This window comes from Colletotrichum spaethianum (assembly GCF_022836535.1).
Source record: "Colletotrichum spaethianum MAFF 239500 DNA, contig18, whole genome shotgun sequence".
In the NCBI taxonomy this organism is placed as follows: Eukaryota; Fungi; Ascomycota; class Sordariomycetes; order Glomerellales; family Glomerellaceae; genus Colletotrichum; species Colletotrichum spaethianum.
In genome coordinates this window covers 93,381-115,945 of record NW_026054788.1, presented here as the reverse complement: position 1 = coordinate 115,945, position 22,565 = coordinate 93,381, and the positions used below count along the sequence as shown (strand labels likewise).

The 22,565-nt window shown below is 52.8% G+C and overlaps 9 protein-coding genes across 9 annotated transcripts; 6 read left to right on the top strand and 3 right to left on the bottom strand.

Moving 5' to 3' along the window:
- Nucleotides 1-921: 921 nt before the first annotated feature.
- On the bottom strand, nucleotides 922-1,793 carry ColSpa_07136 (uncharacterized protein; the record flags this gene model as incomplete). Its single annotated transcript, XM_049273348.1, has 2 exons — nucleotides 922-1,665; nucleotides 1,722-1,793. 2 exons carry the CDS (start codon nucleotides 1,791-1,793, stop codon nucleotides 922-924), a joined length of 816 nt encoding a protein of 271 aa, XP_049129305.1.
- Nucleotides 1,794-5,082: 3,289 nt separating this feature from the next.
- ColSpa_07135 (uncharacterized protein) lies at nucleotides 5,083-6,613 on the top strand (the record flags this gene model as incomplete). Its single annotated transcript, XM_049273347.1, has 2 exons — nucleotides 5,083-5,234; nucleotides 5,887-6,613. 2 exons carry the CDS (start codon nucleotides 5,083-5,085, stop codon nucleotides 6,611-6,613), a joined length of 879 nt encoding a protein of 292 aa, XP_049129304.1.
- A 1,375-nt stretch (nucleotides 6,614-7,988) lies between these two features.
- Nucleotides 7,989-8,306, top strand: ColSpa_07134 (uncharacterized protein; the record flags this gene model as incomplete). The annotated part of the gene is made up of 1 exon (XM_049273346.1): nucleotides 7,989-8,306. One exon carries the CDS (start codon nucleotides 7,989-7,991, stop codon nucleotides 8,304-8,306), a length of 318 nt encoding a protein of 105 aa, XP_049129303.1.
- A 74-nt stretch (nucleotides 8,307-8,380) lies between these two features.
- ColSpa_07133 (uncharacterized protein) lies at nucleotides 8,381-9,002 on the top strand (the record flags this gene model as incomplete). Its single annotated transcript, XM_049273345.1, has 2 exons — nucleotides 8,381-8,871; nucleotides 8,924-9,002. The coding sequence occupies 2 exons, from the start codon at nucleotides 8,381-8,383 to the stop codon at nucleotides 9,000-9,002; spliced, it is 570 nt and encodes a 189-aa protein (XP_049129302.1).
- Nucleotides 9,003-11,106: 2,104 nt separating this feature from the next.
- ColSpa_07132 (uncharacterized protein) lies at nucleotides 11,107-12,118 on the top strand (the record flags this gene model as incomplete). Its single annotated transcript, XM_049273344.1, has 3 exons — nucleotides 11,107-11,261; nucleotides 11,364-11,819; nucleotides 12,019-12,118. The coding sequence occupies 3 exons, from the start codon at nucleotides 11,107-11,109 to the stop codon at nucleotides 12,116-12,118; spliced, it is 711 nt and encodes a 236-aa protein (XP_049129301.1).
- A 1,102-nt stretch (nucleotides 12,119-13,220) lies between these two features.
- Nucleotides 13,221-14,404, bottom strand: ColSpa_07131 (ubiquitin fusion degradation protein 1; the record flags this gene model as incomplete). Its single annotated transcript, XM_049273343.1, has 2 exons — nucleotides 13,221-14,066; nucleotides 14,126-14,404. 2 exons carry the CDS (start codon nucleotides 14,402-14,404, stop codon nucleotides 13,221-13,223), a joined length of 1,125 nt encoding a protein of 374 aa, XP_049129300.1.
- A 542-nt stretch (nucleotides 14,405-14,946) lies between these two features.
- On the top strand, nucleotides 14,947-16,356 carry ColSpa_07130 (LIN1-like protein; the record flags this gene model as incomplete). Its single annotated transcript, XM_049273342.1, has 1 exon — nucleotides 14,947-16,356. The coding sequence occupies one exon, from the start codon at nucleotides 14,947-14,949 to the stop codon at nucleotides 16,354-16,356; it is 1,410 nt and encodes a 469-aa protein (XP_049129299.1).
- A 201-nt stretch (nucleotides 16,357-16,557) lies between these two features.
- Nucleotides 16,558-18,089, bottom strand: ColSpa_07129 (RWD domain-containing protein 2B; the record flags this gene model as incomplete). Its single annotated transcript, XM_049273341.1, has 3 exons — nucleotides 16,558-16,884; nucleotides 17,796-18,026; nucleotides 18,081-18,089. The coding sequence occupies 3 exons, from the start codon at nucleotides 18,087-18,089 to the stop codon at nucleotides 16,558-16,560; spliced, it is 567 nt and encodes a 188-aa protein (XP_049129298.1).
- Nucleotides 18,090-20,386: 2,297 nt separating this feature from the next.
- Nucleotides 20,387-22,528, top strand: ColSpa_07128 (uncharacterized protein; the record flags this gene model as incomplete). Its single annotated transcript, XM_049273340.1, has 1 exon — nucleotides 20,387-22,528. One exon carries the CDS (start codon nucleotides 20,387-20,389, stop codon nucleotides 22,526-22,528), a length of 2,142 nt encoding a protein of 713 aa, XP_049129297.1.
- Between the last annotated feature and the right edge of the window lie 37 nt (nucleotides 22,529-22,565).

Below are 22,565 nucleotides of genomic sequence, written 5' to 3'. Positions count from 1 at the left end.
TTTTATTTTATTCTATCTTATCAAATAATTATAATTCATTTCCTTTGAGGCCCAGTTACCGATGACACCAATGATCCGGATGAACCAGAGCGAGATGTGACCTTCAAGCCGCGGATTGCATCTTGCAGGGAACGAGATCTACGAGCAGTGGCGCATTTCAATGCAGATATCGAACCGTTTCGAGCATGCACTTGGGGGCTTGAAATGAATTTCTAGAATGTCAGTTAGAGATGGTTACGATTTTGTCCTAAAGATACTAAGCGTTGCTATACAGGAACACCCAACCCTCTCCAAACCCATGATGCGACAAATTCTGCAGTAAGACAAATGCAACTAGACGGGGAGAAGTACTGGCCTGAAAGTGTTCGGAATCGGATGTAAGTATTGTAAAGGAGGATGAGTACAGTAGTTCCGCCCCCGTTTTCCTATCCATTATTCTGGAAGCGCGAGATGCCACAAACCTGGAGACCGATTCTTAATATCGCGGACCCATCTTACAACGTTCGAGGCTGTAAAACAATGATCTTGGATGTAACCTTGGCGTTCACAAAGGACGTAGATAAAACACTAACAGAAAAGACCACATCGTCATAAAAATCATCATTGTATGTCTTTATGTCTTTGGAGAAAAGTTCTAAAGAGCCCTCCCTTTTCTTCCAGGGAAGGCATGGCATTCTAGACCGAAACCAGAAACAAAACCAGACGCCATCCAGGTGTGCGTAACATCATTAGTACATCTGGCAATCCAAACGTTGGGGACGGGGAGCGGAGTGACCAGCACAAGACATGAGAAAGTGAGAGAGATGGCAAAAAGCCAGCAACTGTGAGACGACCAATTTTTTCCAACCTGAACCCGACTTCGTATAAGATGACCCTCCTCATCCCACAACAACCGCTTTGTCCCTGGGTATTATCCACGTATTAGGGGAGGAACTGAGAGTCCCAGTGCTCGTTTTTGATATTCATGTGTTCTGGCATCAGGGAGCCAAGCGCAGGCGACCCGTGCATGTCGTCAGTATGCCCTTGGACATGTTGGTGGTCACACAAGGAGCCGACACCGAACCCCTCAATGTCATAAGCTGCGTCGAAGGCCGAGTAGATCGGACTAGGGGCCCAGGTATTGTGGTCGTGATCGTGCTGATGGTGATCTTGATCATGAGCACAAGACATGGCTTGAGGGAGATCGAAGGTCGGGTGAGCGCTGATGAGGCTGGCGGACGGGCTGAACTGCAGGTTGTGAGGTGCCGAAAACATGTCGTCGCTGCAGGGGGTGAGCATTCTCGGTTGGAAGGCCGGTTGGCATTCCGGAGCGGTAGGGGATGCCATGGAGGTCGGTGTGAACTGTTGCCGGTAGGTAGGTTGGTTGTGTTCCTGCTTAACCTTGACCGGAGATCTGGCGCGAGCATCGGCGTGGTGGCGGATCGATTCGAGCGTCCCTGGTTCGGGCTTGACCCGTTCGTTCTCGGAATCCTCCTCCTTCTTGTGTGGTTTTGGCTCCTTCTTGTTCTTCGTAACCCGATTCTTGTTTGCGGCGGCCCTGTTGCGCTTCTGAGGCTCGAGACCCAACATGGCAGAGCGAAAACGAGAGTATCTCATGCGAGCAGCGTGTCCGTTGGTGATGGGCTGTGCCAGTATCGGATCGTGGGCGACAGCATTCCAATCAATCTGGACACGACGTAAGTCAAGGGCCAAGGATATGTTCTGTTATCAGCAGCACTCACATCCTTGAGGTTTTTCTGTTTCAAAATGGCGAAGAGAAACCTCGTCATCTGGTTGTCTGTGTTGGAAGACATGTTGGAAGCGTCAAGTGGTCTGTCGGCTCAAGCTGCCCAAGCTATGAGATGGAGGTGAAAGCCGATATCGAGGCCAGTGAGCTCGAGGAAGGGGAGCAATTTGAAGTGCACAGCGATGGATGCAGGGGCTTTGGCTCGACCCAGTTGACCAGCACACGACAGGCAGATGTGGAGGTGAAATGAGGGAAATGAGTCACTGTGAAGATCGGTGAGGCAAGGCGAGAGCCAGATATATGGCAGCCAAGTCAGCAGGTTGCGATGTGGTAATGGTGCAACCACTGGGGGCGATATCAGTCACCCGTTGGTGTGGGAGGTCAATGAAGGTGAGGCGGACAAAAGAGGCAGACAAGGAGGGATTCGCCAGAGGTCAGCACAACAACCCGGGAACATCAACGGTAGTTATAGGTGCTTTGGGGAGCCTTGGACTATGGAGCTAAAGGGAATGGGATATGCAAGTCGGCTTGATGCTGCCCCTAAGAGCGAACTCGATGGGGCAGGCCGTGGGCAGCTGTGGGTAGGAGGATGCGCAGCGGAGCTGGACCAGTACAGTATGAAGAAAAAAGAAAGGCGAACGAAGATGCTTTCAGGGAAGATGCCGCGGCGCTTGGGCCGACATTTTATCGAGGTGTAAAAGTGGCAAACCCCTTGGTTGAGACACAAGGAATCAAAATAGTCCCTTGTTGCCTGGAGTTACGGCCAGGCTTTGACAGGGACGCATGTCCTTGAGGAGGGGGGCGTGACGCTTGTGGAGGGGTGGAGAGGTGGTGTGGTAGAGTAAAGATGCATGTGCATGACATCCATGGACGAGATGGGCGGTTTGAAGTTTTGATGGCAGCTTAGCCGAGCGCTGATGAAATGGACGGTGGAGGGGTGCTAAGACTAGGAGGGGGAGAGAGTCGAGGCAAGCGTGGGTGTGTCGCGGCGCGGGGCCGTGTCATCTCTCATTCGCGTAAAGTGGTTTTGATTTCCTCTTTTTTTGTTTGCAGATCCCTCCCCTGCACTCAGCCGACGAAATGGAGTCGACTTGACTTTGCTCGGCGAATGAAGGTTCGAGCGGAAGACCAGGAATTGCGAGGCGTCCGGGCTAGCGTGTCCACTGACATGCAACCACTAATTGATCGCTGCCATTTGCACTCGCAGGCAGAATTGACTCGTCAATTGACACACGCAACTTTGGTGATGCTGGGGTAAGGATTTTTTTTCTTGTCGGCCACCCCCAATGCAAGATCCAGGAACGGCCAGCGCACCACTTGGAAACGGAGCAGGGATCTTAATGGCATGAGACAGAAGCGCGGTATGGGGTGTGTGTGACTCACCTCTCGAGTAGTGTAGCTTCGGAAATGGAGGTGGTTGGGGCGATTGTCTACGTCCATGTTGCAGCATCCATTTCGCGCACTATTCATTGGCGGCCTTCCCGCACCGAGTCGTCAAACAAACTTGGGCCGCCTCTGGTTGGGTTGACGAACACACTTGTGACGACGCACGACGCCTACCAACACGTAGGCAGACCTGTATTGCGACAAAAAAAAGTGAGCTGGCCCCGTACCTGGGAGGATGTCATGCTAGTGAAGGATTGATGAAGCTCGCGGCGCCGGGCTGCTGCGATGCAAGATACGGCGATTAATGACAAACAGAGTTTGAGCCTCTTGGCCCGATTTAGCACCCCCTGAATTCGTGCTTCAGTCAATCATGGTGTCGTAATCTCAATCTCGTGTCTGGACCGGGACATTTGTCGGATGCTGGTGATGTGAGCCGGCAAGGGGAGGGGTCAATCGAGATAATGGACCAGCCTGACAATCAATGGTTGAGATGGCCATTTGACGAGCAAAAGCCCTTTAGAGATCTGGTCAAATTGTAGCAAAATTGAATGGCATATATTGGAGCTCTAATTTGGGCAGTTATACCGCGAAACAGCTGGGTTGTTGTCCCAGGCGACACGCGATGAAGTTGGTGGGATGAGGTGAGGTGGTTGGGAGACGCGTTCTCGCGAACTTTGGGAGGGGCACTGTGCGACCAAGTTTTCGCCAGGTTTCCACGAAACCACGTGATGGGTGGCAGCTGGGACCATGTCGCGCACCTTGCACGGTACTCGCAGGCCAATCCGTGGTTGCTGCCTGAGGTCTGATGGCATCGGATCTCCACACCGACCATAGCCGGTCGAGAGCTGGACCGGACGCTAAAGCAGCGTCGGGGATGACCTGGATGAAGGGGACGAGGGGGGGCCTCCCGCGGATTTGGAAGGAGCTTCCCAGTTGGCAACCTCTTTAAGCAGATCATATATTGTAGCAGAAGAGGTCAAGAAATTGCTGAATAGGTCTGTCTATGTTTCTAGTCTGTTCATGCGACTGTACGTCAGCGCTGTCAAGCTCATGGCCGTCGGCAGATCTTGCTGACATCTGCAACACAGCTTGAGGCAGGCGCATGCGCGGCGGATTGCACCATCGGGTGCGTCCTGAAGTTGATCTCCCTTGAACCAGAATGGCCATCTGGGAGGTGACAATTGCCCACCTGTGTCTTACAGTCAAAGTTCTGACAGAAACGCTGCATCGTTCGACGAGTCGTCTTAGGTGACCAGCAAGCCAAGGTTCTTAGTATGTCTCAACAAATCATACGACACTTGGCGCAGAGGGTTTCCCTTCACTAGCTGAGCATAGATACGAGATGAACACAAAGGTTGCAGGTTGAGATGTCCAAATTGGTCGCTTCAGTATGAAATACAACTGCACAAAGTCGGCACAGCAAATCGTGAGCTACGTGTCTCCCTCACCAATGGGCTGGCTGCATTGGCGCCGGGCCAGCTACCGTCCATCTTAGTGGGATTAGTCCACATCCAGTGCTGCTACACGGTTAAACCTCGGGCAGCCCGGTTTCTGTTGGAGGGAACGGGCCCGTCACGGTTCCACTAGCATCTAAACCTCGCAATATCGAGGCAATTGGCCGGTTGATAACGATGGTTTTCTTCCAAATAACTTCGGGAGAATTCAGGGAATATACTGGAACACATAGCCCTCAGATTACCTCATGTGTTGAGTCCTAGAAACTTGTAGAAAGCGTGCATGTAAAGAGACCTCTTCCTCGGCAAAAAGTTAAACCGACCCGGAGCCACCATTTCTCCAGTGTTTCCCCTCGGATGGAGACTTTGGGGACGAACACCTTCGGTGCAGTCGTCAGCACACTACCAATTTCTCGTCTTTGACCGCGATAGACAGCTACCAGCTCATCCACTTTCAATTGTATAAGTCGCGATTATCATCGTCGCAGACAGTCAACCCTCTCCGCCGCTGTCGCCATGAACAAAAATTGGAATGACAGGGCCGATAAGGACCTCTTCTTCACCATCCTCTCAGTGAAGAACATTGGCGTCATCAGCGGCTCGGAATGGACCACCATCGGCAACCACATGCGCACCCTGGGTTATGGCTTTACCAACGAGGGCTGTCGGTAAGTCTGCGCTTTATCAGTGTCGCTCATACTTTCTCGCCCGCCCAACATTACCTGCACCGACATGAATTCCTGGGCAGACGAGGCATTTGTCTTCTCGGCGCAATTGCACGCGCTGTCCTACCCCTCTATTGTCCCCGCCTCTGCCCTCTTTCCTACTGTCATTGTCTTTCGCCCTTCTCTCGCCCTGTCATCGGCCGCGCATACCCTTGGGGATACTGCGATGAAGATGAACGGGGGAAACGTCAGCGAGAGAACGTAATTGCACGTATTGGCCCTCTTTGACGACTTTCCTTCTGTCGTTACCAGGACCTCTTCCCCTCTGTTCTTGTATACTGCTACTCACTCTTCCCTTTCTCCCTTTCTCAGGTGCTCTTTTCTTTCCCCGTCTGTTCCGTGAGGAATGCTTCGAGAAAGCCGAGAGAACTCAACACACTATGGCTCTTTGCCTGCGCGTCGCCCTCATGTATCCTTCATTACACCCCTGTGTTCCATAGAATGTAGTTGTCAAGCAATTCCTGGTCGTGTTCTGAGTTGGGTTATTCTATCGTCAACGTCTTGCGCTAGTAATCGGTTTATCTCATGTACACGATCATCTCCTCATAGAAACCAGGCCCTGCTACATATGTCGACGGCGACTAACAAACCACAGGCAACATTTTCAAGGACTTCGCCGCGCCCAACACAAGGCTGAGACTAACGGGGGCAGCCCGGACAACCCTCGGAAGATTGATCCCACCCAAAACCCTATTACTCGTCGTCCTGGCCCGGGTCGTGGAAGGCCCAAGAAGCAGCCTCAGCAACCTACGCCGATGCCTATTCCTGCTCTTCCTGGCCAGCCCGGCCAACTCGGCCAACCCGTCCAACCCGGTCAGCCTGATCAGCTTGGACCTGACCAAGAACTCCAAGCCGCTCAACCTCCCCAGCCCGAACACCAACCCGAACACCAGCACGACCATCAGTCCGATCCCAATCAGGTCAATTCTCATCAGCCCGGACCCCAGCAGCCTGATCCTCAGCAGCACGACCATCAGCCCGACCACGACCAGTCCATCCAAAACGATCAATCCCATCAACCGCCGTCTGTAATGTCTGATGGTCTTGGTGCTTTGCCAGAGTCCCTGGATCTCCCTCTCAAGGATGATTCTCTCGACATGTCCCTCAAGGAAGACAACGACGACGAACAGGATGGCCACGATGCTAAGAGGATTAAGCTCGACAATCCCCCTCAGGATCCCTCCCTTGTTGACGATGAGGCCGTATTAGCTCTGGCCGCCCACAGTGATGCTCCCTCTGTTGACGGCTACGCTTCCGAGTATCCTACAGCTGGCCTAACCGGGTCAGACCCGCACAGCTTCAGCTACGGTGGCGAGACATAGTATGAAAACCTGGCCCTTTTGGCTGCTGCTAGTTTGGCCGAGAGCCCAGGCCGTGGCAGTCGTACAATCTAAGACTTGCAGTCAGATCAACAGAGCCAGGCAGCTTGACATTCCTACCCCGTATCAGTTTTGTCAGGTCAAGGCGTTATGCATCAAAGCGGTAGCGGCATCAGGAGCGAGGTTAATGAATACGACTAGGTGCTTGGAGTTCGGTTGATTGGGGTTTTCATTGTTTCTTTCATTATCATTCACCGTATAAAGAACCTGTCTCGGGCTGGCATCGGCCGACTGTTTCCGTCGAGATTAGAAGTCTCTGACAGGAGTAGAAATAAACCAGAGCTTGCTAGCCACAACATGTTGTTTCGTTCTTTGAAAGCATCCGTGATGAGACGTGTCTGCCTGCGCCCAGCATCAACAAGTTGGGTGTATTGATACCTGAACCAATCATCTACATTCGTCCTTCAGCCACCCAAGTTTTGAGGAGGTTTCATACACTGCAGAAAAGGCTTCGGCATTCTGCGCTTGCCAAATGGTGTTTCTGTCTGACGGGCTCAATCAGCAGGCACCGAGGAGCACGGAGCATCAAGGAAGTCTTGCGGCCGTGACTGCCTCATATGTGTTGGTCACAGTGAGGCCGGTACCTGACGGCGGTTGTCCAGCCTACTAGATGTCCAGTTTGTGTGAATGTCTGCAGAGTCTGAAGAGCGGTAGAAGGCAGCAGAGCACTGGGCTGTTTCCCTTTCCGACGACTTCCCCTTCCTTCTTCCGGCAAAAGGATTTATTGGATTATTGGACCCTTGGACATCTTCTTCCTCAACACCAACTTCCGTCTTCTCGAATCTTCAGCCCTCGCAGAACTCACGTTGCCTTCAATCTTCTTCGTTTTGGACTACCATCAACGGACTCGTCGCAGCAATACCGCCAAGATGTCTGAGAAGCAGCCAACCGGCAAGTGGAACAACCCGTCGTTCCTCCACAGCTTGATGCTCGCTCTCTACGGCCAGCTCAAGACCAACCTCAACAAGGAGACTAAGGACGCGATCGAGGAGAAGATGCATCGCGACGGCTTCGAGGATGTCACTTGGGATGCCATCCGGTAGGTTTGCAGCGTTTCCTTTGCTTCTCTTCTATTTTCCCCCGCGACTTGCTCTCGCACCTTGCGTATTCATGACCGCTTCCATCTCTATCCCCCTCATTCGCGAGTCTGCCCGCTGCGTTCTGCGGCTTCCACACATGAACCTGCTCTCTTTCCCTCCTACAATTCTTGTCAATAAACCCAGCTCTTATTTCACCCCTCATATCCTACCTCACCCATATTCGACTTCACACCCACTACCGCACATCACATTTTCTAGATCACAAACCACCAACAACCATGTCTCGCGCGACTATGAGATGGACTCCTGAGGTCGACCAAAACATTTTGGTCGCCATAGTCAAGACCATGATCCCAAGCGGTGAACAGTACTCTGCCATCATCGAGGAGCTTCATTCTCAAGGCTACAGCTTCACAGCCTCTGCTCTCAAGTGCGCCTTCCCTACTTTCCTTCCCCCTTCCTTTCACTTCTGCCTACAAGGCCCTTGCTCTCGAGACCCCCTACCACTCCTCTACAAAATTAATTCAATTGCTCTCGCCTCTCGCTTTTCACTCTTCCTCTTCCGCCGTCCTGAATTTATGTTCAACACGACATAGCGTACTCCACCATTCATTACAACTTCCCCACAGCATCCCTCTCACCACCAGCACTCATACGAACATCAGTCACGATGGCCCCAGTCACCGTTTGGGATGACAAGGCCCGATCTGACCTGCTGGTCGCCTTCCTGACAGTCAACAAGCCTTCCAAAGAGGATTGGGACCGTGCTCTGGCTGTTGTCCACGACAAGGGCTACACCTATAACGCAAACGCTGTCATGTACTTCATTCCTTTCTCCTCCCTCAGACTCTTCGCCTTCGCGTACCTATCATCGCTGCCATTCACACTTTACGCATTATTACATGCATACATGAGAAATGCTAACTGTTATCAAAGGCAGCACATTCAGAAGCTTCAGCGCAAGGAGCAAACCGCTGGCGACAGCGGCGAGGGCAGCGGCACTCCCGTCAAGAAGGCTACCAAAAAGGCCACCACTCCCCGCAAGCGCAAGTCACCGGCCAAGAAGACCAAGGCGGATACCGAGGCCGAGGATAATGAGGATAATGAGGAGCAGGAGGAGACTCCTGCCACCAAGAAGGCTCGTATGCCGAAGAAGGCTAGGTTAGCACCGTCGTGGATGTACTCATGAGTTAGGCTGACAATGTACACACAGCATGACGGCGGAGGCTGACGAGTTCCTTAACACCGATGACATGGGCGACAGCTTCGAGACCAAAGATGCTGGTATCTAATTCCAAACTCAGCGTCGTTGACTAAATACATCGACCCAACCATATCACCACCACGTATCGAGAAGGACACGCGTTTTTCCGAGGGATAGGGTGGCGACTTGGATCGATGATGAGTTGAGACGACAGACTTGGATTGCACATGCCTCTGGCATCGCTACAGACAATGCTTTATTCTTTATGCTTCAGCAGTCATCATAGGCTATGATTTGCCTTAGGTTACGGAAAAGTTCTACTGAAATCGAGAAACCTTGCTTGCTTTCTCCAATCTGAATGCCTCTCTCGCAGTCTTGCAATGTGTTGCATCTGACATCAACCACGCCCCCTCCTCTGATCCGCTGGTCATTCTAACAATTTTCCCGTCTTTTGCTTTTGCTCTTTAGCTCAATCTCAGCCCCTTGGCCTTCAGACTAACTACAAATGTCATCTTCATCCAGGGCATTATGACAATACTGATCGTTACATTAGAGCAACAGCCAAAGCAGGTTTTACTTTGCTTTCCCATCTGGGGCGAATCTGCCAGGAGCTCCTTAACATATTTACGTTGAACTCAGCTCATATTTGTCTCATTAATCTATGAGAATCCTAAATCAGAAACAAGCTCTTGCGTCCTGTGACCTACCCTTAACTTTCACTATAGCTGTACCAAACACCAAGCAACTGGGACAGAGGCTACCGAAGATGGGTGTTCGGATTGTGCAAATTCACACATACCTCTCTCTTCTGTCTCGCTAGCCCTTGAGGACATCAAATTTATGCCACCATGATAACAGTTTCCAACGCGGGACCAATACTCTTGATCCACGAGATTGAAGATACAAGTTCACTCCATCATAATGATGAACCACATAGGGATAGCTTTACGAAGCCTCACAAATTCTGTGAGGATCTCTTTGAGACAGGCGCCAAACTTCATGACCCTTGTCGGTTCTGTGAGTAACTTCTTGGGCTGAGTGCGAGGCCACGCCTTTCGACGGTATTCCAAAGCGCTCAAGGACTGATGTTCAACTCGTTTCTCTCACTAGATTTCTCATGAACTCCTAGGACTTCATCCCTCTCACTCGTTCTGTCACAACCCCCTTGAGGCAGATGCAAAGCCTCAACGCTGACACCAGCTGCAGAAGCCCCTTAACCTGAGCACAAACTTGTTTCACTCCCGCCAGTTCTGCAACAAAGCTTGAGGCATGTGCTCATCTTGTTCAAATATAACATCCTTCATTCCCAGTCTCACTGAAAGAAAGACACCTCCAGTCAGTTGCATTAACTTCTCAACATGCGTGTAAAGCCTGGTCCCCCTCGTCGTTTTGTTTGGAACCCTCTCGAGGCGGGTGCCGCACCAACTTCATTCCCATCCATCTCGCCGGCTTCAAGATACCTCTGGCCAGTTTTGTCAGAAAACCCTCGAGGTGGGTGCCCGGCTTGTTCCAAAACACACTCCTTCCTTCTCTGCTTCACCAGCTTCAAGGTCCTTTTACTTGAAGTAAAGCTATATAAACCTTCCACCTCTCCAACCCTCACTCCAGATCTTCTTGTTCTTTTACCTGCTTCATTACTCCACAGCCACTCATCCTGCAAGCGAGACTTCAGTAACTGAAGATCAACATCAATAGCCTTACTATATACAGCACACAGGTATGTGTACTCACATCGTCTTCCCTAGCACCGATGCTTTTTCGATTCCAATCTCGTTCGTACCTAGGATGAAGCTCGCCATCTTGGCTTGAACAACAGAACATTTGAACTTTTTCACCACTTTCCCTCCAATTTCCCTCATTTCGAACTCATCTGTCACCTCACTCTTCTCGTACCACTGCCACATGTCACCTTCGCATCACCTCTTTCATCTTTTCCTCCCACCATATTTAGCAACCCCAACACCGTTGACACTTCCAAGACATACAACAACTCATCCTATCCTCTTGGCCCAACTCAGGTTTTTATTTCACGTCGCTCTTGCTTTCTTCTTCATCAGTCTCACTGCTCTCTCATCAAGTCTACCTTTTCGTACTACTTGTCCCTTCCTTCTTGTGTCTGAACATTCTACAGCCAAAAACACATGTCATCTCTGCTAACCAATACACAGCCACTCACTTCAGCAACATCCATCATGGCCCCAAACACCTGGACCGACCAGGCCGAGAAGGACCTGATTTGGGCCTTCATTAAGGCTTCCAATGGCGGCAAGATGCCCAAGGCCGACTGGAACCTCGTTCTTGAGATGATGACCGCCATGGGCTACAGCTTTACTATCAACGCTCTTAGGTAAGCCCCCTTCCTTGTCCTAACACAACTACTACCGTCTACCCTCTCGTCCCTTTCATGTTGCCAGGCCAGACATGAAACTAACTGCCCCTCCGTCTTTAGCCAGCGCTGGTCCAAGACTATCGTGAAGAACTACGGCCAACGCGTCAACAGCGTCGGTAACGCTACCACCTCGGCGTCGGCCGGCACTCTCACTACCCCCACCGCTTCCCGCAAGCGTGGAGCCCCCGCCTCTGGTACCCGGGCCTCTGGAGCTCGCGGTCGTAGAGGTGGCCAAGCCGCTCATGAGATGGCTGCTGACGCCGTTGCTGCTGATGACGGCGATGATGACGCCGAGCGCGAGCTTGAGGATGTCAAGCCTAAGGCGAAGCGTACCAAAACCTCCAACGATGGTACGGTCGCTGGCCTCAATGGTCAGCGAATCGACCTTACCGATGATTCTCAGGACTTCCAGACCACCCAGAACCCTGTGGACATGCCTGACTTCAACATCTTTGATGAAATCAAGGTTGAGGGCGACAATGGCTATTTTGGCCGTGGCCGCGGCCGCGATCGCAGGTATGTGATATATCATCTCACCGCATCCTCTCTGCCTTCTCCCTAGACCCATAGATTTATCCCATTACCTTGGGACGGTCTTGCCATTTCTACTGAGCTGGATGTTTTGCTGCAACAAGCCTTCCAGTCCTTATCCACCTAGCCATATATATCACCTTGAGCATTCACATGGAGAACGTGGACTAACATTTTCTTCCAGCATGACTGTTGCTCCCCCCAATGCCTCCGCCGCTTACTTCAACGCGGCTGCCGACGACGTGGGCCCCTCTCAACAACGCGAGCTTGACGATTCCATCTAGGAGTGCGTCGAGGCCCGCATCGCCGCCGCCGCCAACCATTTCTAATGGCATTTTGCAACAGAACCTGAGAGATTGTATCGCTAGCTGCTTCTTCTCCCTTTTCCCGGCTCATCTTGCTCCCCCTCGGCGGGCGGAAACGACAAAGTCGAAGAACAGTCACTATGCACCTCCTCACTTACTGAGCGCGAATTAACAGCTGGCGGTTATGGACAGCAACTGGCTTATTTTCTTTCATTCTTCGGTCAATAGGCAAAAAATATCGCTTTTCCTTTGCTGTTGTTTTTGTTTCGACTTTCTGCTCTTTTTCGACGTGGTCGTCACTACTCTTTGCTACCTCTTCCTCTTCTTGCGGCAATGTCACCGACTGATACACTCGTCTTTGGTTTGGTCTCAAAAAGTGGCATGGAGCAAAAGAGGTTCAGTCTCGCAAGAGATTTTGGGAAAGGGGCAGGGAACGGAAGGAAGACAGATGGAGGATTGAATCTGCAATGGATTAGGCTTCTTGCCGTCTGCGTCTGTGGCACTGGGTATGGAGGGTGGCTAGTAGGGCTCATCGCATGGACATCGGGAAGCTGGCAACGATTGACGACGATTGGTGATGAGGCTCCATGGAAAGCAAGCTTGCGATTTTCTCTGCTAGCTTGTCTATCTCTCGTAGAGAGCTCTCAAACCAAAGGTTTCTAAACTTCGCGTCCCAGATCACAAAGTGAAGTCTCCCATGCCGTGGGTTTCCCTGCAACTTGATTCCAACGTGAACTGAAGCAGACTTGGGCGGAAGTGTATCGCCTGGCTTACAGCAATGATGAATCTCAAGGCACTGGATGTCGGGGAAGGTTAATGCCGATTCGAGAATGTTACAGTTCAGACGCCAGTCATTTCCCACCCTACCAAAGATGGGCAGGGAATCACTGAGTTGAAACATTTCAGGCGGAAGACTCTCGCTTAGATCTCAATCATTCTTCATATCCGGGAATCTAATCACCGTTCGACTGTCCCTGTTGGTGCCTTCGTAATTACAACTATGCGCCCTGAATGACTACCCAGCCTGTTCCTGAACGCCATGGACCCGCCCAAATCATCCGAGGTTCCTCGTCAACACTGATCACTCGATGCCGCGAGGCTTCGGACCACGGCCGTCGAGTCTGCGTCCTTCATTGGGGCCCTTCTTCTCAGGAGCCTTCTCCTTCTCCTCGGCCTCGCCCTTACGCTTGCCTCGCAGAGTCTGTCCCTGGCCAGCAAAGTGCGGGCGGTTAGCCTCCTCCTTCTCGCGCTCCTTGTCGGCGTCGGTCTTTACAGGTTTAATTTCGTAGCCGAAGAAAAGCTTGTTGGGCGGTAGTCGGAGGGGCATGGGTCCGTTCGTCCGGCGTGGAAGGGGCACAGCAGCAGGCGCGTTTGCCGAACCACCAGCGATGGGGGTTGCAGGCTTCGGTGTCGACGTCTTGCTGCCCTTCTTGTTGAGCTTCTGTCCCTCGCCGTAGAATCTGGAGGTAGTCGTAGTTGCCGACGGGGCGATGGCGTTGTAGTTGATGGACTGGGCCATGGAGCCCTGGCTGTGGAGCAGACCGCCAGCCGGGAGACCGCCACGCACGCTTCTAGGTGTGCTGGTTCCGCTTCCCCTCTGTTGCTTCTCTGGCTCAACATAGCCGACTGGCGCGGCGAAGTCGACCTCGACATCCGTCTCGATCATACAAACACCCATCTTTTCCGTCTCGGGCTTAACCTCGAGGACCGCCACGTGGTAGATTTCATCGTTGTACTCGAAGTTGAAGACGTCGCCCTTGGTGAGAGCGGCGAAGTTCCTAAACGCCTTCTCCAGTACAGCCTTGGGGTCGCTGATGTCGAGGAAGTTGGTTGATTGGGGCTGCAGCTTGACCAGCTTGGCAAGCTCGAGGGATGTTGTCTTGATCTGAATCATGTCGCCGACGTCGAGTGAGAGGGTTTGCATCATCTGGTCTCATGTTAGCAACGCCACTCGCACATCGAACATTGTGTAGGGAAACCACGAACCCAGTGGGGCAGGTAGGCTCTGCCCTCCTCTGCGACGAACTCGAGCACACCGGCATGCGAGTGCTTTCCCTTCTCACCATTTATGATCTCCATAAGCAACGGCCACTGAACGTGTAGCTTCGAAACCTTGTCCAGAGCGGAGGGAGGCAGGAAGATCTTGGATCCGTAGTTGAGGTCGGGTCGCTCGGGACCGGGGGCCATGACCATGGGGTAGCATCGGTAGTACTCATCGAATCGCTGGACGATGGGGCGTCGGCCGCCGCGGGCAAAGTTATACATGTCTGCTTCGTTGGGATCGAAGCGATACTGGGGAGCTTCACGTTAGCTCGCGGTGAAGAGGTGAACTGGACCGCTAGGTTAGCTTACCATCTTGGGCGGTCTGGATGGGTGTGTAGTTGGGAGGTTGGGAAAAAGAAGATGCAGGCTTTGCGATGCGAAGCCCTGGTCGCTGAAGGAGGGAAACAGTCTTTCGGTAGGAAGCTCTTGAATCAGAGCAGGCGGGCTGGCGTGTGAGGTGAAAGAGGTAGCTTTGCCTTTGGGAGAGCGATGAAGGAGGACCCGCGGTTTACGTGGGGCCGAAAGGCAACTGATGAATGACGAAACCCGCTGGAGGTTCGGTAAGGTTCCACTAAAAAATCCCATGCCTTGGACCCCAGACGGTACTTTAATGCCCATGCACTTTGTACGGAGCTACCAGGTACCCGCTTCGAAATGCATTCAGCCCACCTTGGAGCTCTTGAAAGACAAGCTCACCCAGCCTTACCTGACTGAATTGCTTATCCACACATCCTACAACACACCACCGGCAAAGCCATCCCGAAATGTCTTCAAGACACTCAGCAGCGCGCCCCAAAAGGGCCGGCGAGACATTCGCGCGAACACATCACCACGACGCCGAGGACGATGGCCACGACTCCAAGAAGCTCAAGTTCGACGTCCGCAACCCCTCAGCTCTCGCCCCCGACGCCCCTGAAGAAGATGCGATCCTCGATGCCGACGTCATTGGCGTCGGCGCGGGCGCGACGAAGCGCGGCGCCGTGAACCTCGACGGCTACGACAGCGACTCGGACAACGAGCGAAACTTCAAATCGCGAGCCGACGAGCGGCATAGGGGCAAGAAGGGTGGCGACGCGGACTTTTTCGATCAACTGGACAACTACGATGCCAAGAATAGCAGCGGCACAGGAAAGAAGGGGGGCAAGGTCAACGAGGATGACGAGGATGACGACATGTTTGCTGCGGACGACGATGAAGAACAAGAAGGGAAGGCGGCGCAGGAGGGTATCAAGCCCGCAGGGAAGGATAAGGCTGTGCGCTTCCTGGATGAAAAACAAATCGAGGGCCAAGACTTGAAGAGTAAAAGTGGAGGGCAGATTCGTCTAGATGAAGAGGAGAGCAGCGACGATGAGGTGGATCGGGAGCTGGCGATTCAAGAAGAGGGCATCGACGAGGAAGTCGGTCTCGGCGGTCTTAAGCGCAATGCTCCCAAGGTTGAGGCCTTCAATATGAAGGAAGAACAGGAAGAGGGCGCCTTCGATCAGGACGGAAACTACATCAGAAAAGCGGCAGATCCGAATGCGGTGCATGACAAGTGGCTCGATGGGCTGAGCAAAAAGGACCTGAAGAAGGCGGCCGAAGCGCACGAGAGGCGCGAGGCTGAGGCGCGGAGGCTACGGATGGAAAACGACGACATCCTGACGACGGACCTGCTCAAGGCGCTCATTGTCAGGTTAGACAGGGGTGAGACGTCGCTCGAGGCCTTGGCGAGGTTGGGCAAGGGGCAGCCGAAGCCGAAGAAGATACCCAAGTGGAAGCTCAAGAAGCTAAACAAGGGTGCCGAGGAGGCCATGGACGTCGACAAGGAAAAGGAGCTCACCCCCGACCAGCAAAAGAGGAAAGAGGCCATCGAGGCCATTACCGACGCGGCGGACAAGCTGCTGAGCCGAGACCACGCCGAGATTTATGATCAGGAAAGGGAGGTGCTCGTCCGTGAATGGCAGCGGGAAACGGGCGAGCAGTGGGTCGAGCCGGCGAAGGAGGATGCCAGTGAAGATCTGTCGACCAAAATGTGGGAGTTCCGGTGGACGGACGGGCGCGACAATGCTGATAAGCAAGGGCCGTATGACGGGCCGACGATGAAGGCGTGGCAAGACGCCGGATACTTTGGAGAAGGGGTCGAGTTCCGGCCAGTAGGCGATGAAGGCTGGACTAGGGTTGCCACGTTCGTATGACCCCTTCGTCGGGTCGGGGTGCTCACAAGGGACACCAAAATGTAATGGAAACAATGAATCAAAGAGCCTTGCAATTCCTGGCATCGTCGCGATGCTACCATTCAAACATTTATGGTACATAAATCTATCACACAGTCCCAGGGGTGGCCACCTTATTTTCTGCCCAAAAAAAACGCCCAACACGAAGACCTTTTACCGCGCCTAACTCAACTCCATCGCATCGCCGTGACCGTTCGTGACGGTAAAGTCAACGGCACCGTCGTTGCCGATCAAGCGCTTCTCCGAGTCGGAGACGAACTTGACGCTGCGGGCCGGGTCGTAGAAAAGCGAGAAGCTCCTCTGGACGTCGGAAATCTCAACCGTCTTCGCCCTGCGCTTGGCGCAGATCAGCTGGGACGTCGTGATGAGGTTGCTGGCGTAGCGCAGACCCGCCTCCTGTCCGATCTTGGTGAGCAACGCCAGGGCGTCGGGCGAGACGTCGACCTCCTCTTCTTGGGCTCTGATGGTGAGAATCTGCTTGATCTCCTCCTGGTTGTATGTGTTGGTGTGGATGATAACGACGCGGTCGAGGAAGTCGAGGGGCAGGCCGTGGGGGCTGCGGTAGTCCGTTCCGCGGATGCGGGAGTTGCCCCTGTTGCTGGCCATGATGACAATGGGCGCGAGGTCGTCTTCCAGCGCGCGGTTGATGTATGAGAAGCACTCAATGTCGAGCATGTGAACCTCGTCGATGAACAGGACACCGGGGACGATCTCGGCCTTGCCCTCCTCCTTCCACTCCCCGACCTTGGTGTTGATCTGATCACGAATCTCGCTACGGATCTCACCAGTGTCTCCGGAAAACAGCGCCAAGAAACCTTGTGTTCTCGAGTTGATGACATCAATCTCGTGCAGCGTGACGGTGTGAACCACCTCCTTGCGCTTCTGCAGCTCGCCATCGGGGCACTGCAGGAACTTGGTGTCGACGCCCATGGCATCATAATCGCGCGAGCGTGCGTATGATCTACCGAGCTTTGTGATCTTGCCCGAAGACTTGTCGATGGAAATGATGTCGCCGGCCATGACACGCTCCTTGGTCATGGCATCGATCATCTTGGCGCCCATGTCGTAGACGGCCTCCATGTCGGTCGTCTTGATCGTCAGCTTCCCTTGCTTGGCGCCGCCGGTGACGCTTCTGTCGATCTGAATCTCAACGACCTCGCCCTCCATGATCTCGCTCTCCTCCTTAATGCGCACACCAATCGACTTTCGGAAGGCTTGTGTCAGGGCCTCGGTCTTGGACATTTCGAGGGAGAAGATTTCGGAGGATGCGAGGGACGTAAAGGGGACGTCGGGTCCAAGGGACTGCGCCATGCCCATTGCGATGGCAGTCTTGCCGGTACTGGGGGGTACACAAAGTTAGTCAAGTGGCCCTTCGTCGACTATGCGCACCGCAAAAAGACTGACCTGGGGGGGCCGGCAATCAACACGGCTCTTCCAGCAATCTTGCTCTCTTTGATCATCTGCAGGATCACGGCAGCGGCTTTCCTGGCCTTCTCCTGCCCGACCAGACCCTGGGACGCCGCTCTGGGCTCCAATGTTGTGCCATCGACGCCGAGGCCGCGAATGTGGGAATGAGCCGCAATGAGGTTGAGCCCTCTGAGCTCCTTGCTCTCGGAGACGGTCATGACGGGCTGCGGGTTATGTTAGTATGGATGGTAAGGACTTGGACGAAGAACACAGCATACCGTAGCCATCTTAAATACGGATTACCGATCGGCTCGGGTTACTACTGGTGTAGTTTTCGTGTTGGCAATTGACTGTTTTGATGGAGGTGAGGAGGTGCGGTATTGATGTTCGTTGATGAGGCGCAAAAACAGTTCGTCGGCGGACGGGTTGCGATCAAGGCTGAGAAGCTGGGCATGCGCGTTCAGAAATTTGGGAACGCGCTTACCTCAGGCTGCACAGGCATAGCGTGGCGCGGCTAGCGCTTAAACGCCACAGTCTAAGAGCCGGGCACTGTGCCACCTCTGTTTAAGCTCCAAATTACCCTTCGGATCCTAATCCCAAATGTGCACTGACGCAACGCTGATCATACCACTACAGTACCCAAGATAACTTACTAGGGAGATCAGACTGGGTTATCTAGGTGTGATCATTTTATAGTCTAAACTGACCGAGAGCAACTCATCTTCTCTTCCGCAATACTTTGAAAGCCATGGAAGAAACTTGTTTCATGCAGAACAGTCAGCGCAGCTGGTCTCTCCTGTAAGTGACATGTGTGCCAGCCAGTATGGGATGTGTAAGGCAACGAATACACTTAGTATTTCCTTCGGCTCTCTCGACGGCGAGAACCTCAATCGATGGTCGACAAAGAAGTACGGTGCTATTCTGGCAAGGTGCTAGGTACAAGGAAGCTTCTAACATCATCATATCAAGTTACATCAGGTACTGGTAGTGGAAGAGGCCATGGGAGACAAGGGAGCAGGCACAAACATTGCAGCTTAGAGGCCCAGTCCAACAATAAGTCGAAGCAGGAACGGTTGTGGTAGCGCCACTTCTGCTAGGTTCCTGCTCGTTTAGGTGCAGCTGCCCCACCATCGCCTGCCTACATCGGCTGTCGTTGGACCGGTTTCTCTGTCTTGCTCCCCGGTCAGAAAGCAAACAAGGACAGCAAACGATCCGTCATCATCAATAGTGTACGTACAGTCACACACAGCATTCAAACGATGCAAAACTAGGTAGGACCCTCAATCTCCTCCACCCTCAAACCCACCCACCCTTCTGGTGGCGCGCTAAAGCTACCCTCAGGTGCCCAAGGTAGCATAACCCCTCCATCACTAGAGGTGTAAAAGTCGCGCCGGCGTTGTATTCGCGTCAGTGCATAAACATTCGATCAGAAAACCACTTCGGGTCGCTGCATGATATCCAGCGCCCTAGTTCTTGGGTGTGGCTCCCCCCTTTAATAGAAGAAAACTCTTCTCTCAAATCGCTCACCACCGTTCGATGCTAACTGTTCTTGAGCAATTCTCATATCTCACTTAATGATGAAAATTGCGTCCATCTTCCACGCCCTGGGAAAACAAACCTCCAGGAATAGTGCACCTAAACACCGAAAATACGTTGCCACACCTGGCCAAGGCCCCTCATCTCACTTAAATCGCTACCCCTAGAAGCTGCAAACTAGCACGTTGTAGTTTCCTTGGCAGATTAATTAAGCTGGGGTTTGCCGATCTGAACAGGCACACAATTCGCGAGAGGAAGGTGGGCACGGTATCCGGTACCATACGCGACTGACCGCCCAAGTGCAAGGAGGTGCCTATTCAAAGGAGCAAAAGGTTCACTCTTAGACGGCAACGACTCCTAGCGCTGCTCGCTCCTTTCAGCTTTTCAAGAAGACGCGACGACGACATTCTCGACATCCCACCTTTCCTTTCCCCCAAGACGTCCTTTTTCATTTTATTCTTACTCCTCCCCTCCTAAGTTTGCCGTCTCTGCCTTTTCACATTCACTACGGCACACATACATACATACATACACACCTGGAGGATGTGGTGTGGGTATGGCCTCATATTGAATAAGACGGGCGTCATAATCCGAGCTTCGATCTGAAGCACATACTCCTCACAGCATGTCGTCTTATAGGCGCTTTGATGGCAACGAAGGTCGTCGCGGCCGTGACAGGTTTGACAACCACTATGACTACCATAATCGACGGGATGGCGAAACAGATCGTCGAGACCGCCCCCGAGAATCCAATCGCCCACGCTCTCGCTCGCCCTCTCCAGGTCGGGATCGCAGCCACAGGGAAAGGGACAGCGATAGAGAAAAGGACCGTGATCGATCTAGAGACTTTGAGAACCCAAGACCTCCGACAGGGCCCCGAGATCATCGCCTCTCGCATCGATCACTGTCTTCGCCAGTACACAGCAAGCCCAGCAATCCAATAGACCCACGCTTCGACCGTGGCCCAGAACCACGTATGAATGCTTTTTATTCCCCTAGAGAGTAGCGCAGCTAACTGTTTGAACAAATAGTGCCTCAAAGAGCACCGATGCCGACAACGCCATCATCTTCTGCGCCGCCTACACCTCATTCCACGAACGAAGCATCATCTATCGCCAAGATTACCGCGGCTCTACGGCAGCTATCGCAACGAAGCAATGAGCAGGGTGCACTACAGTTACGGAAAAACGTGGTCGAGGCGCGTGCTAAGGCCAGGGAGAAAGAGCACGCCCAATCGCATCCTAAATATGCCGAGTTTCCATCCTTGAAGGATTATCACCACAAGCTCGAGAAGAGGGATACTGAAGACTTGAACGCATTGTACAAGGAAGTAAGCATTGTAGACCAGCAGTGGCTCACTTCGGCCGAAGGATTCGCTACGACCTTGCTACAAGCTTTTGCCGAGCTTCAGCAGCAAGACAAAGATCACCGCTCAGCTGTGTCCAGCTCCCGCTCCTTCGAATATCTCGAGACGCGGCTCAATTCCCGCCTGGATGCACTTGAAAAACAACACGAAGAAGATGTGGCAAAACGAAAGAAACAGATAGAAGACCTTCAAAAGGGACTTTCGACCGAAACAGCTCTGCGTAAGATACTGGGCATCGAGAATGAATCCCTCAAAAAGAAGGTTCAAGACCTACAGGACCAGAAGACATCTTTGACGACAAAAATTGACGAGCATGACACGTCCATCAAGCGATTGCAAGAGAAATCAAAGGCGGTGTCGCTGCCCCCACCACCGCAAAACACCGCGATTACCTCTGAAGATTTGACTCAAGTCAAGAGAATGGTAGACCAGTGTCGAGACAAATTGGCCGACTTGGAGACAACAATGGCGGCACACGACCAGAAACTTGGCGAGATGGACGTTGACCTCATCACCGAAGGCTGCTATACTATTGCGGCTACTCTGCCACGACTCGAACAGAATGCTAAGAGGGCTGCAGATGATATCACTGTGCTCCGGACAGATTATGGCAAGCTCAGATCAGACAACGAGAAGCTCCATTTGGATACAGATGTTCTTCAGTCTGGAATCCAACAGCTTCAGTCAGGCACAGAGCAGTTGCGGTCCGACACGGTTGAAGTCCGGTCGAGCGTGGAGCATCTCAGGCTTGCAACTGACCAACTCAAGTCCGAAACTGAATACCTCAAAACAAATGAAGAGCAGCTGAAATCCGGGATGACACGACTACGCTCGGGCACAGAGGAATCGCAGCTAGCTGTCGAGAAACTACGATCAGCAATGCAGGTGCCATCGGCAGGGGACTCATTTCTTACTGTCAAAACCTTTACCAACATGAACACTGCCGTCTTGAAGAAATTCAGTGGTTGGATTGACGACTTGAAACAACGGGTCGATGTTGTAGAGGGCCAAATTCCAACACTGCAGACCCTCTCGAAGCAGCAAAACGACCACTCATCGCAGATCAAGGCCAAAGAAGATCAAGTCCAGACACTCGAGAAAGGATCAGATCAAAAGATGACTCGTAACTCGGGCAACAGTCGCGTACCCACCCCAGCCCCTGATCCCAGGGGCATCCAGCACGAGGGAAAGTGGAGGGAGTACGATACGCGACTCAAAGCTCTCGAGGCTATGTCTAGTAAGAGTCCATATCGTTCCGCTAGTACTTCTTCCGAGCCGACGGATGCTGTCGGCGCACCTGCCCAGAGACGCGCGCCGACGATTGAGTCGATGAATGCCACGATCGAAGCACTGAAAGCTCAGGTGGCAATGTCGAGCCAAACTATCAACGCTGTATCTGAATCGGCCAGACTTGCTAGCGATAGCCAGGCGTCGCAGGCTGAACGGATCAGCCAGCTAGAGCATCAGCTGTGCATGACAGGCAGACGAGTAGAGACTACTGAACAAACGCTGCAAGCGACTGAAGAAAGGTTTGAGAGAAGACTGGAATTCATGCAGCAGAACTTTACGAGTCTCGACTCGCAGATGAATAACCTCACAACGGAAAACCTCTTCCAGGCCATTGTCCAATACATCGACAGGTACCAACCTGGTGAGGCAGTTGTCGGGCACAAGATCGAGAGAATATCCCAACAAATGAGTGCATATGAGCAGCGACTGGCGGTGCTAGAGCTGTCGGCGGCCTCAAGCGATGAGCCAGCAACCAAAAAGCGTAGGCCGAGCCCTCACATGGGGCAGATGGGCGTGACGAACGGAAGGCATTGAGTAACGGAGTTGGCGCATTCCTTTCAAGTCCCAGTGG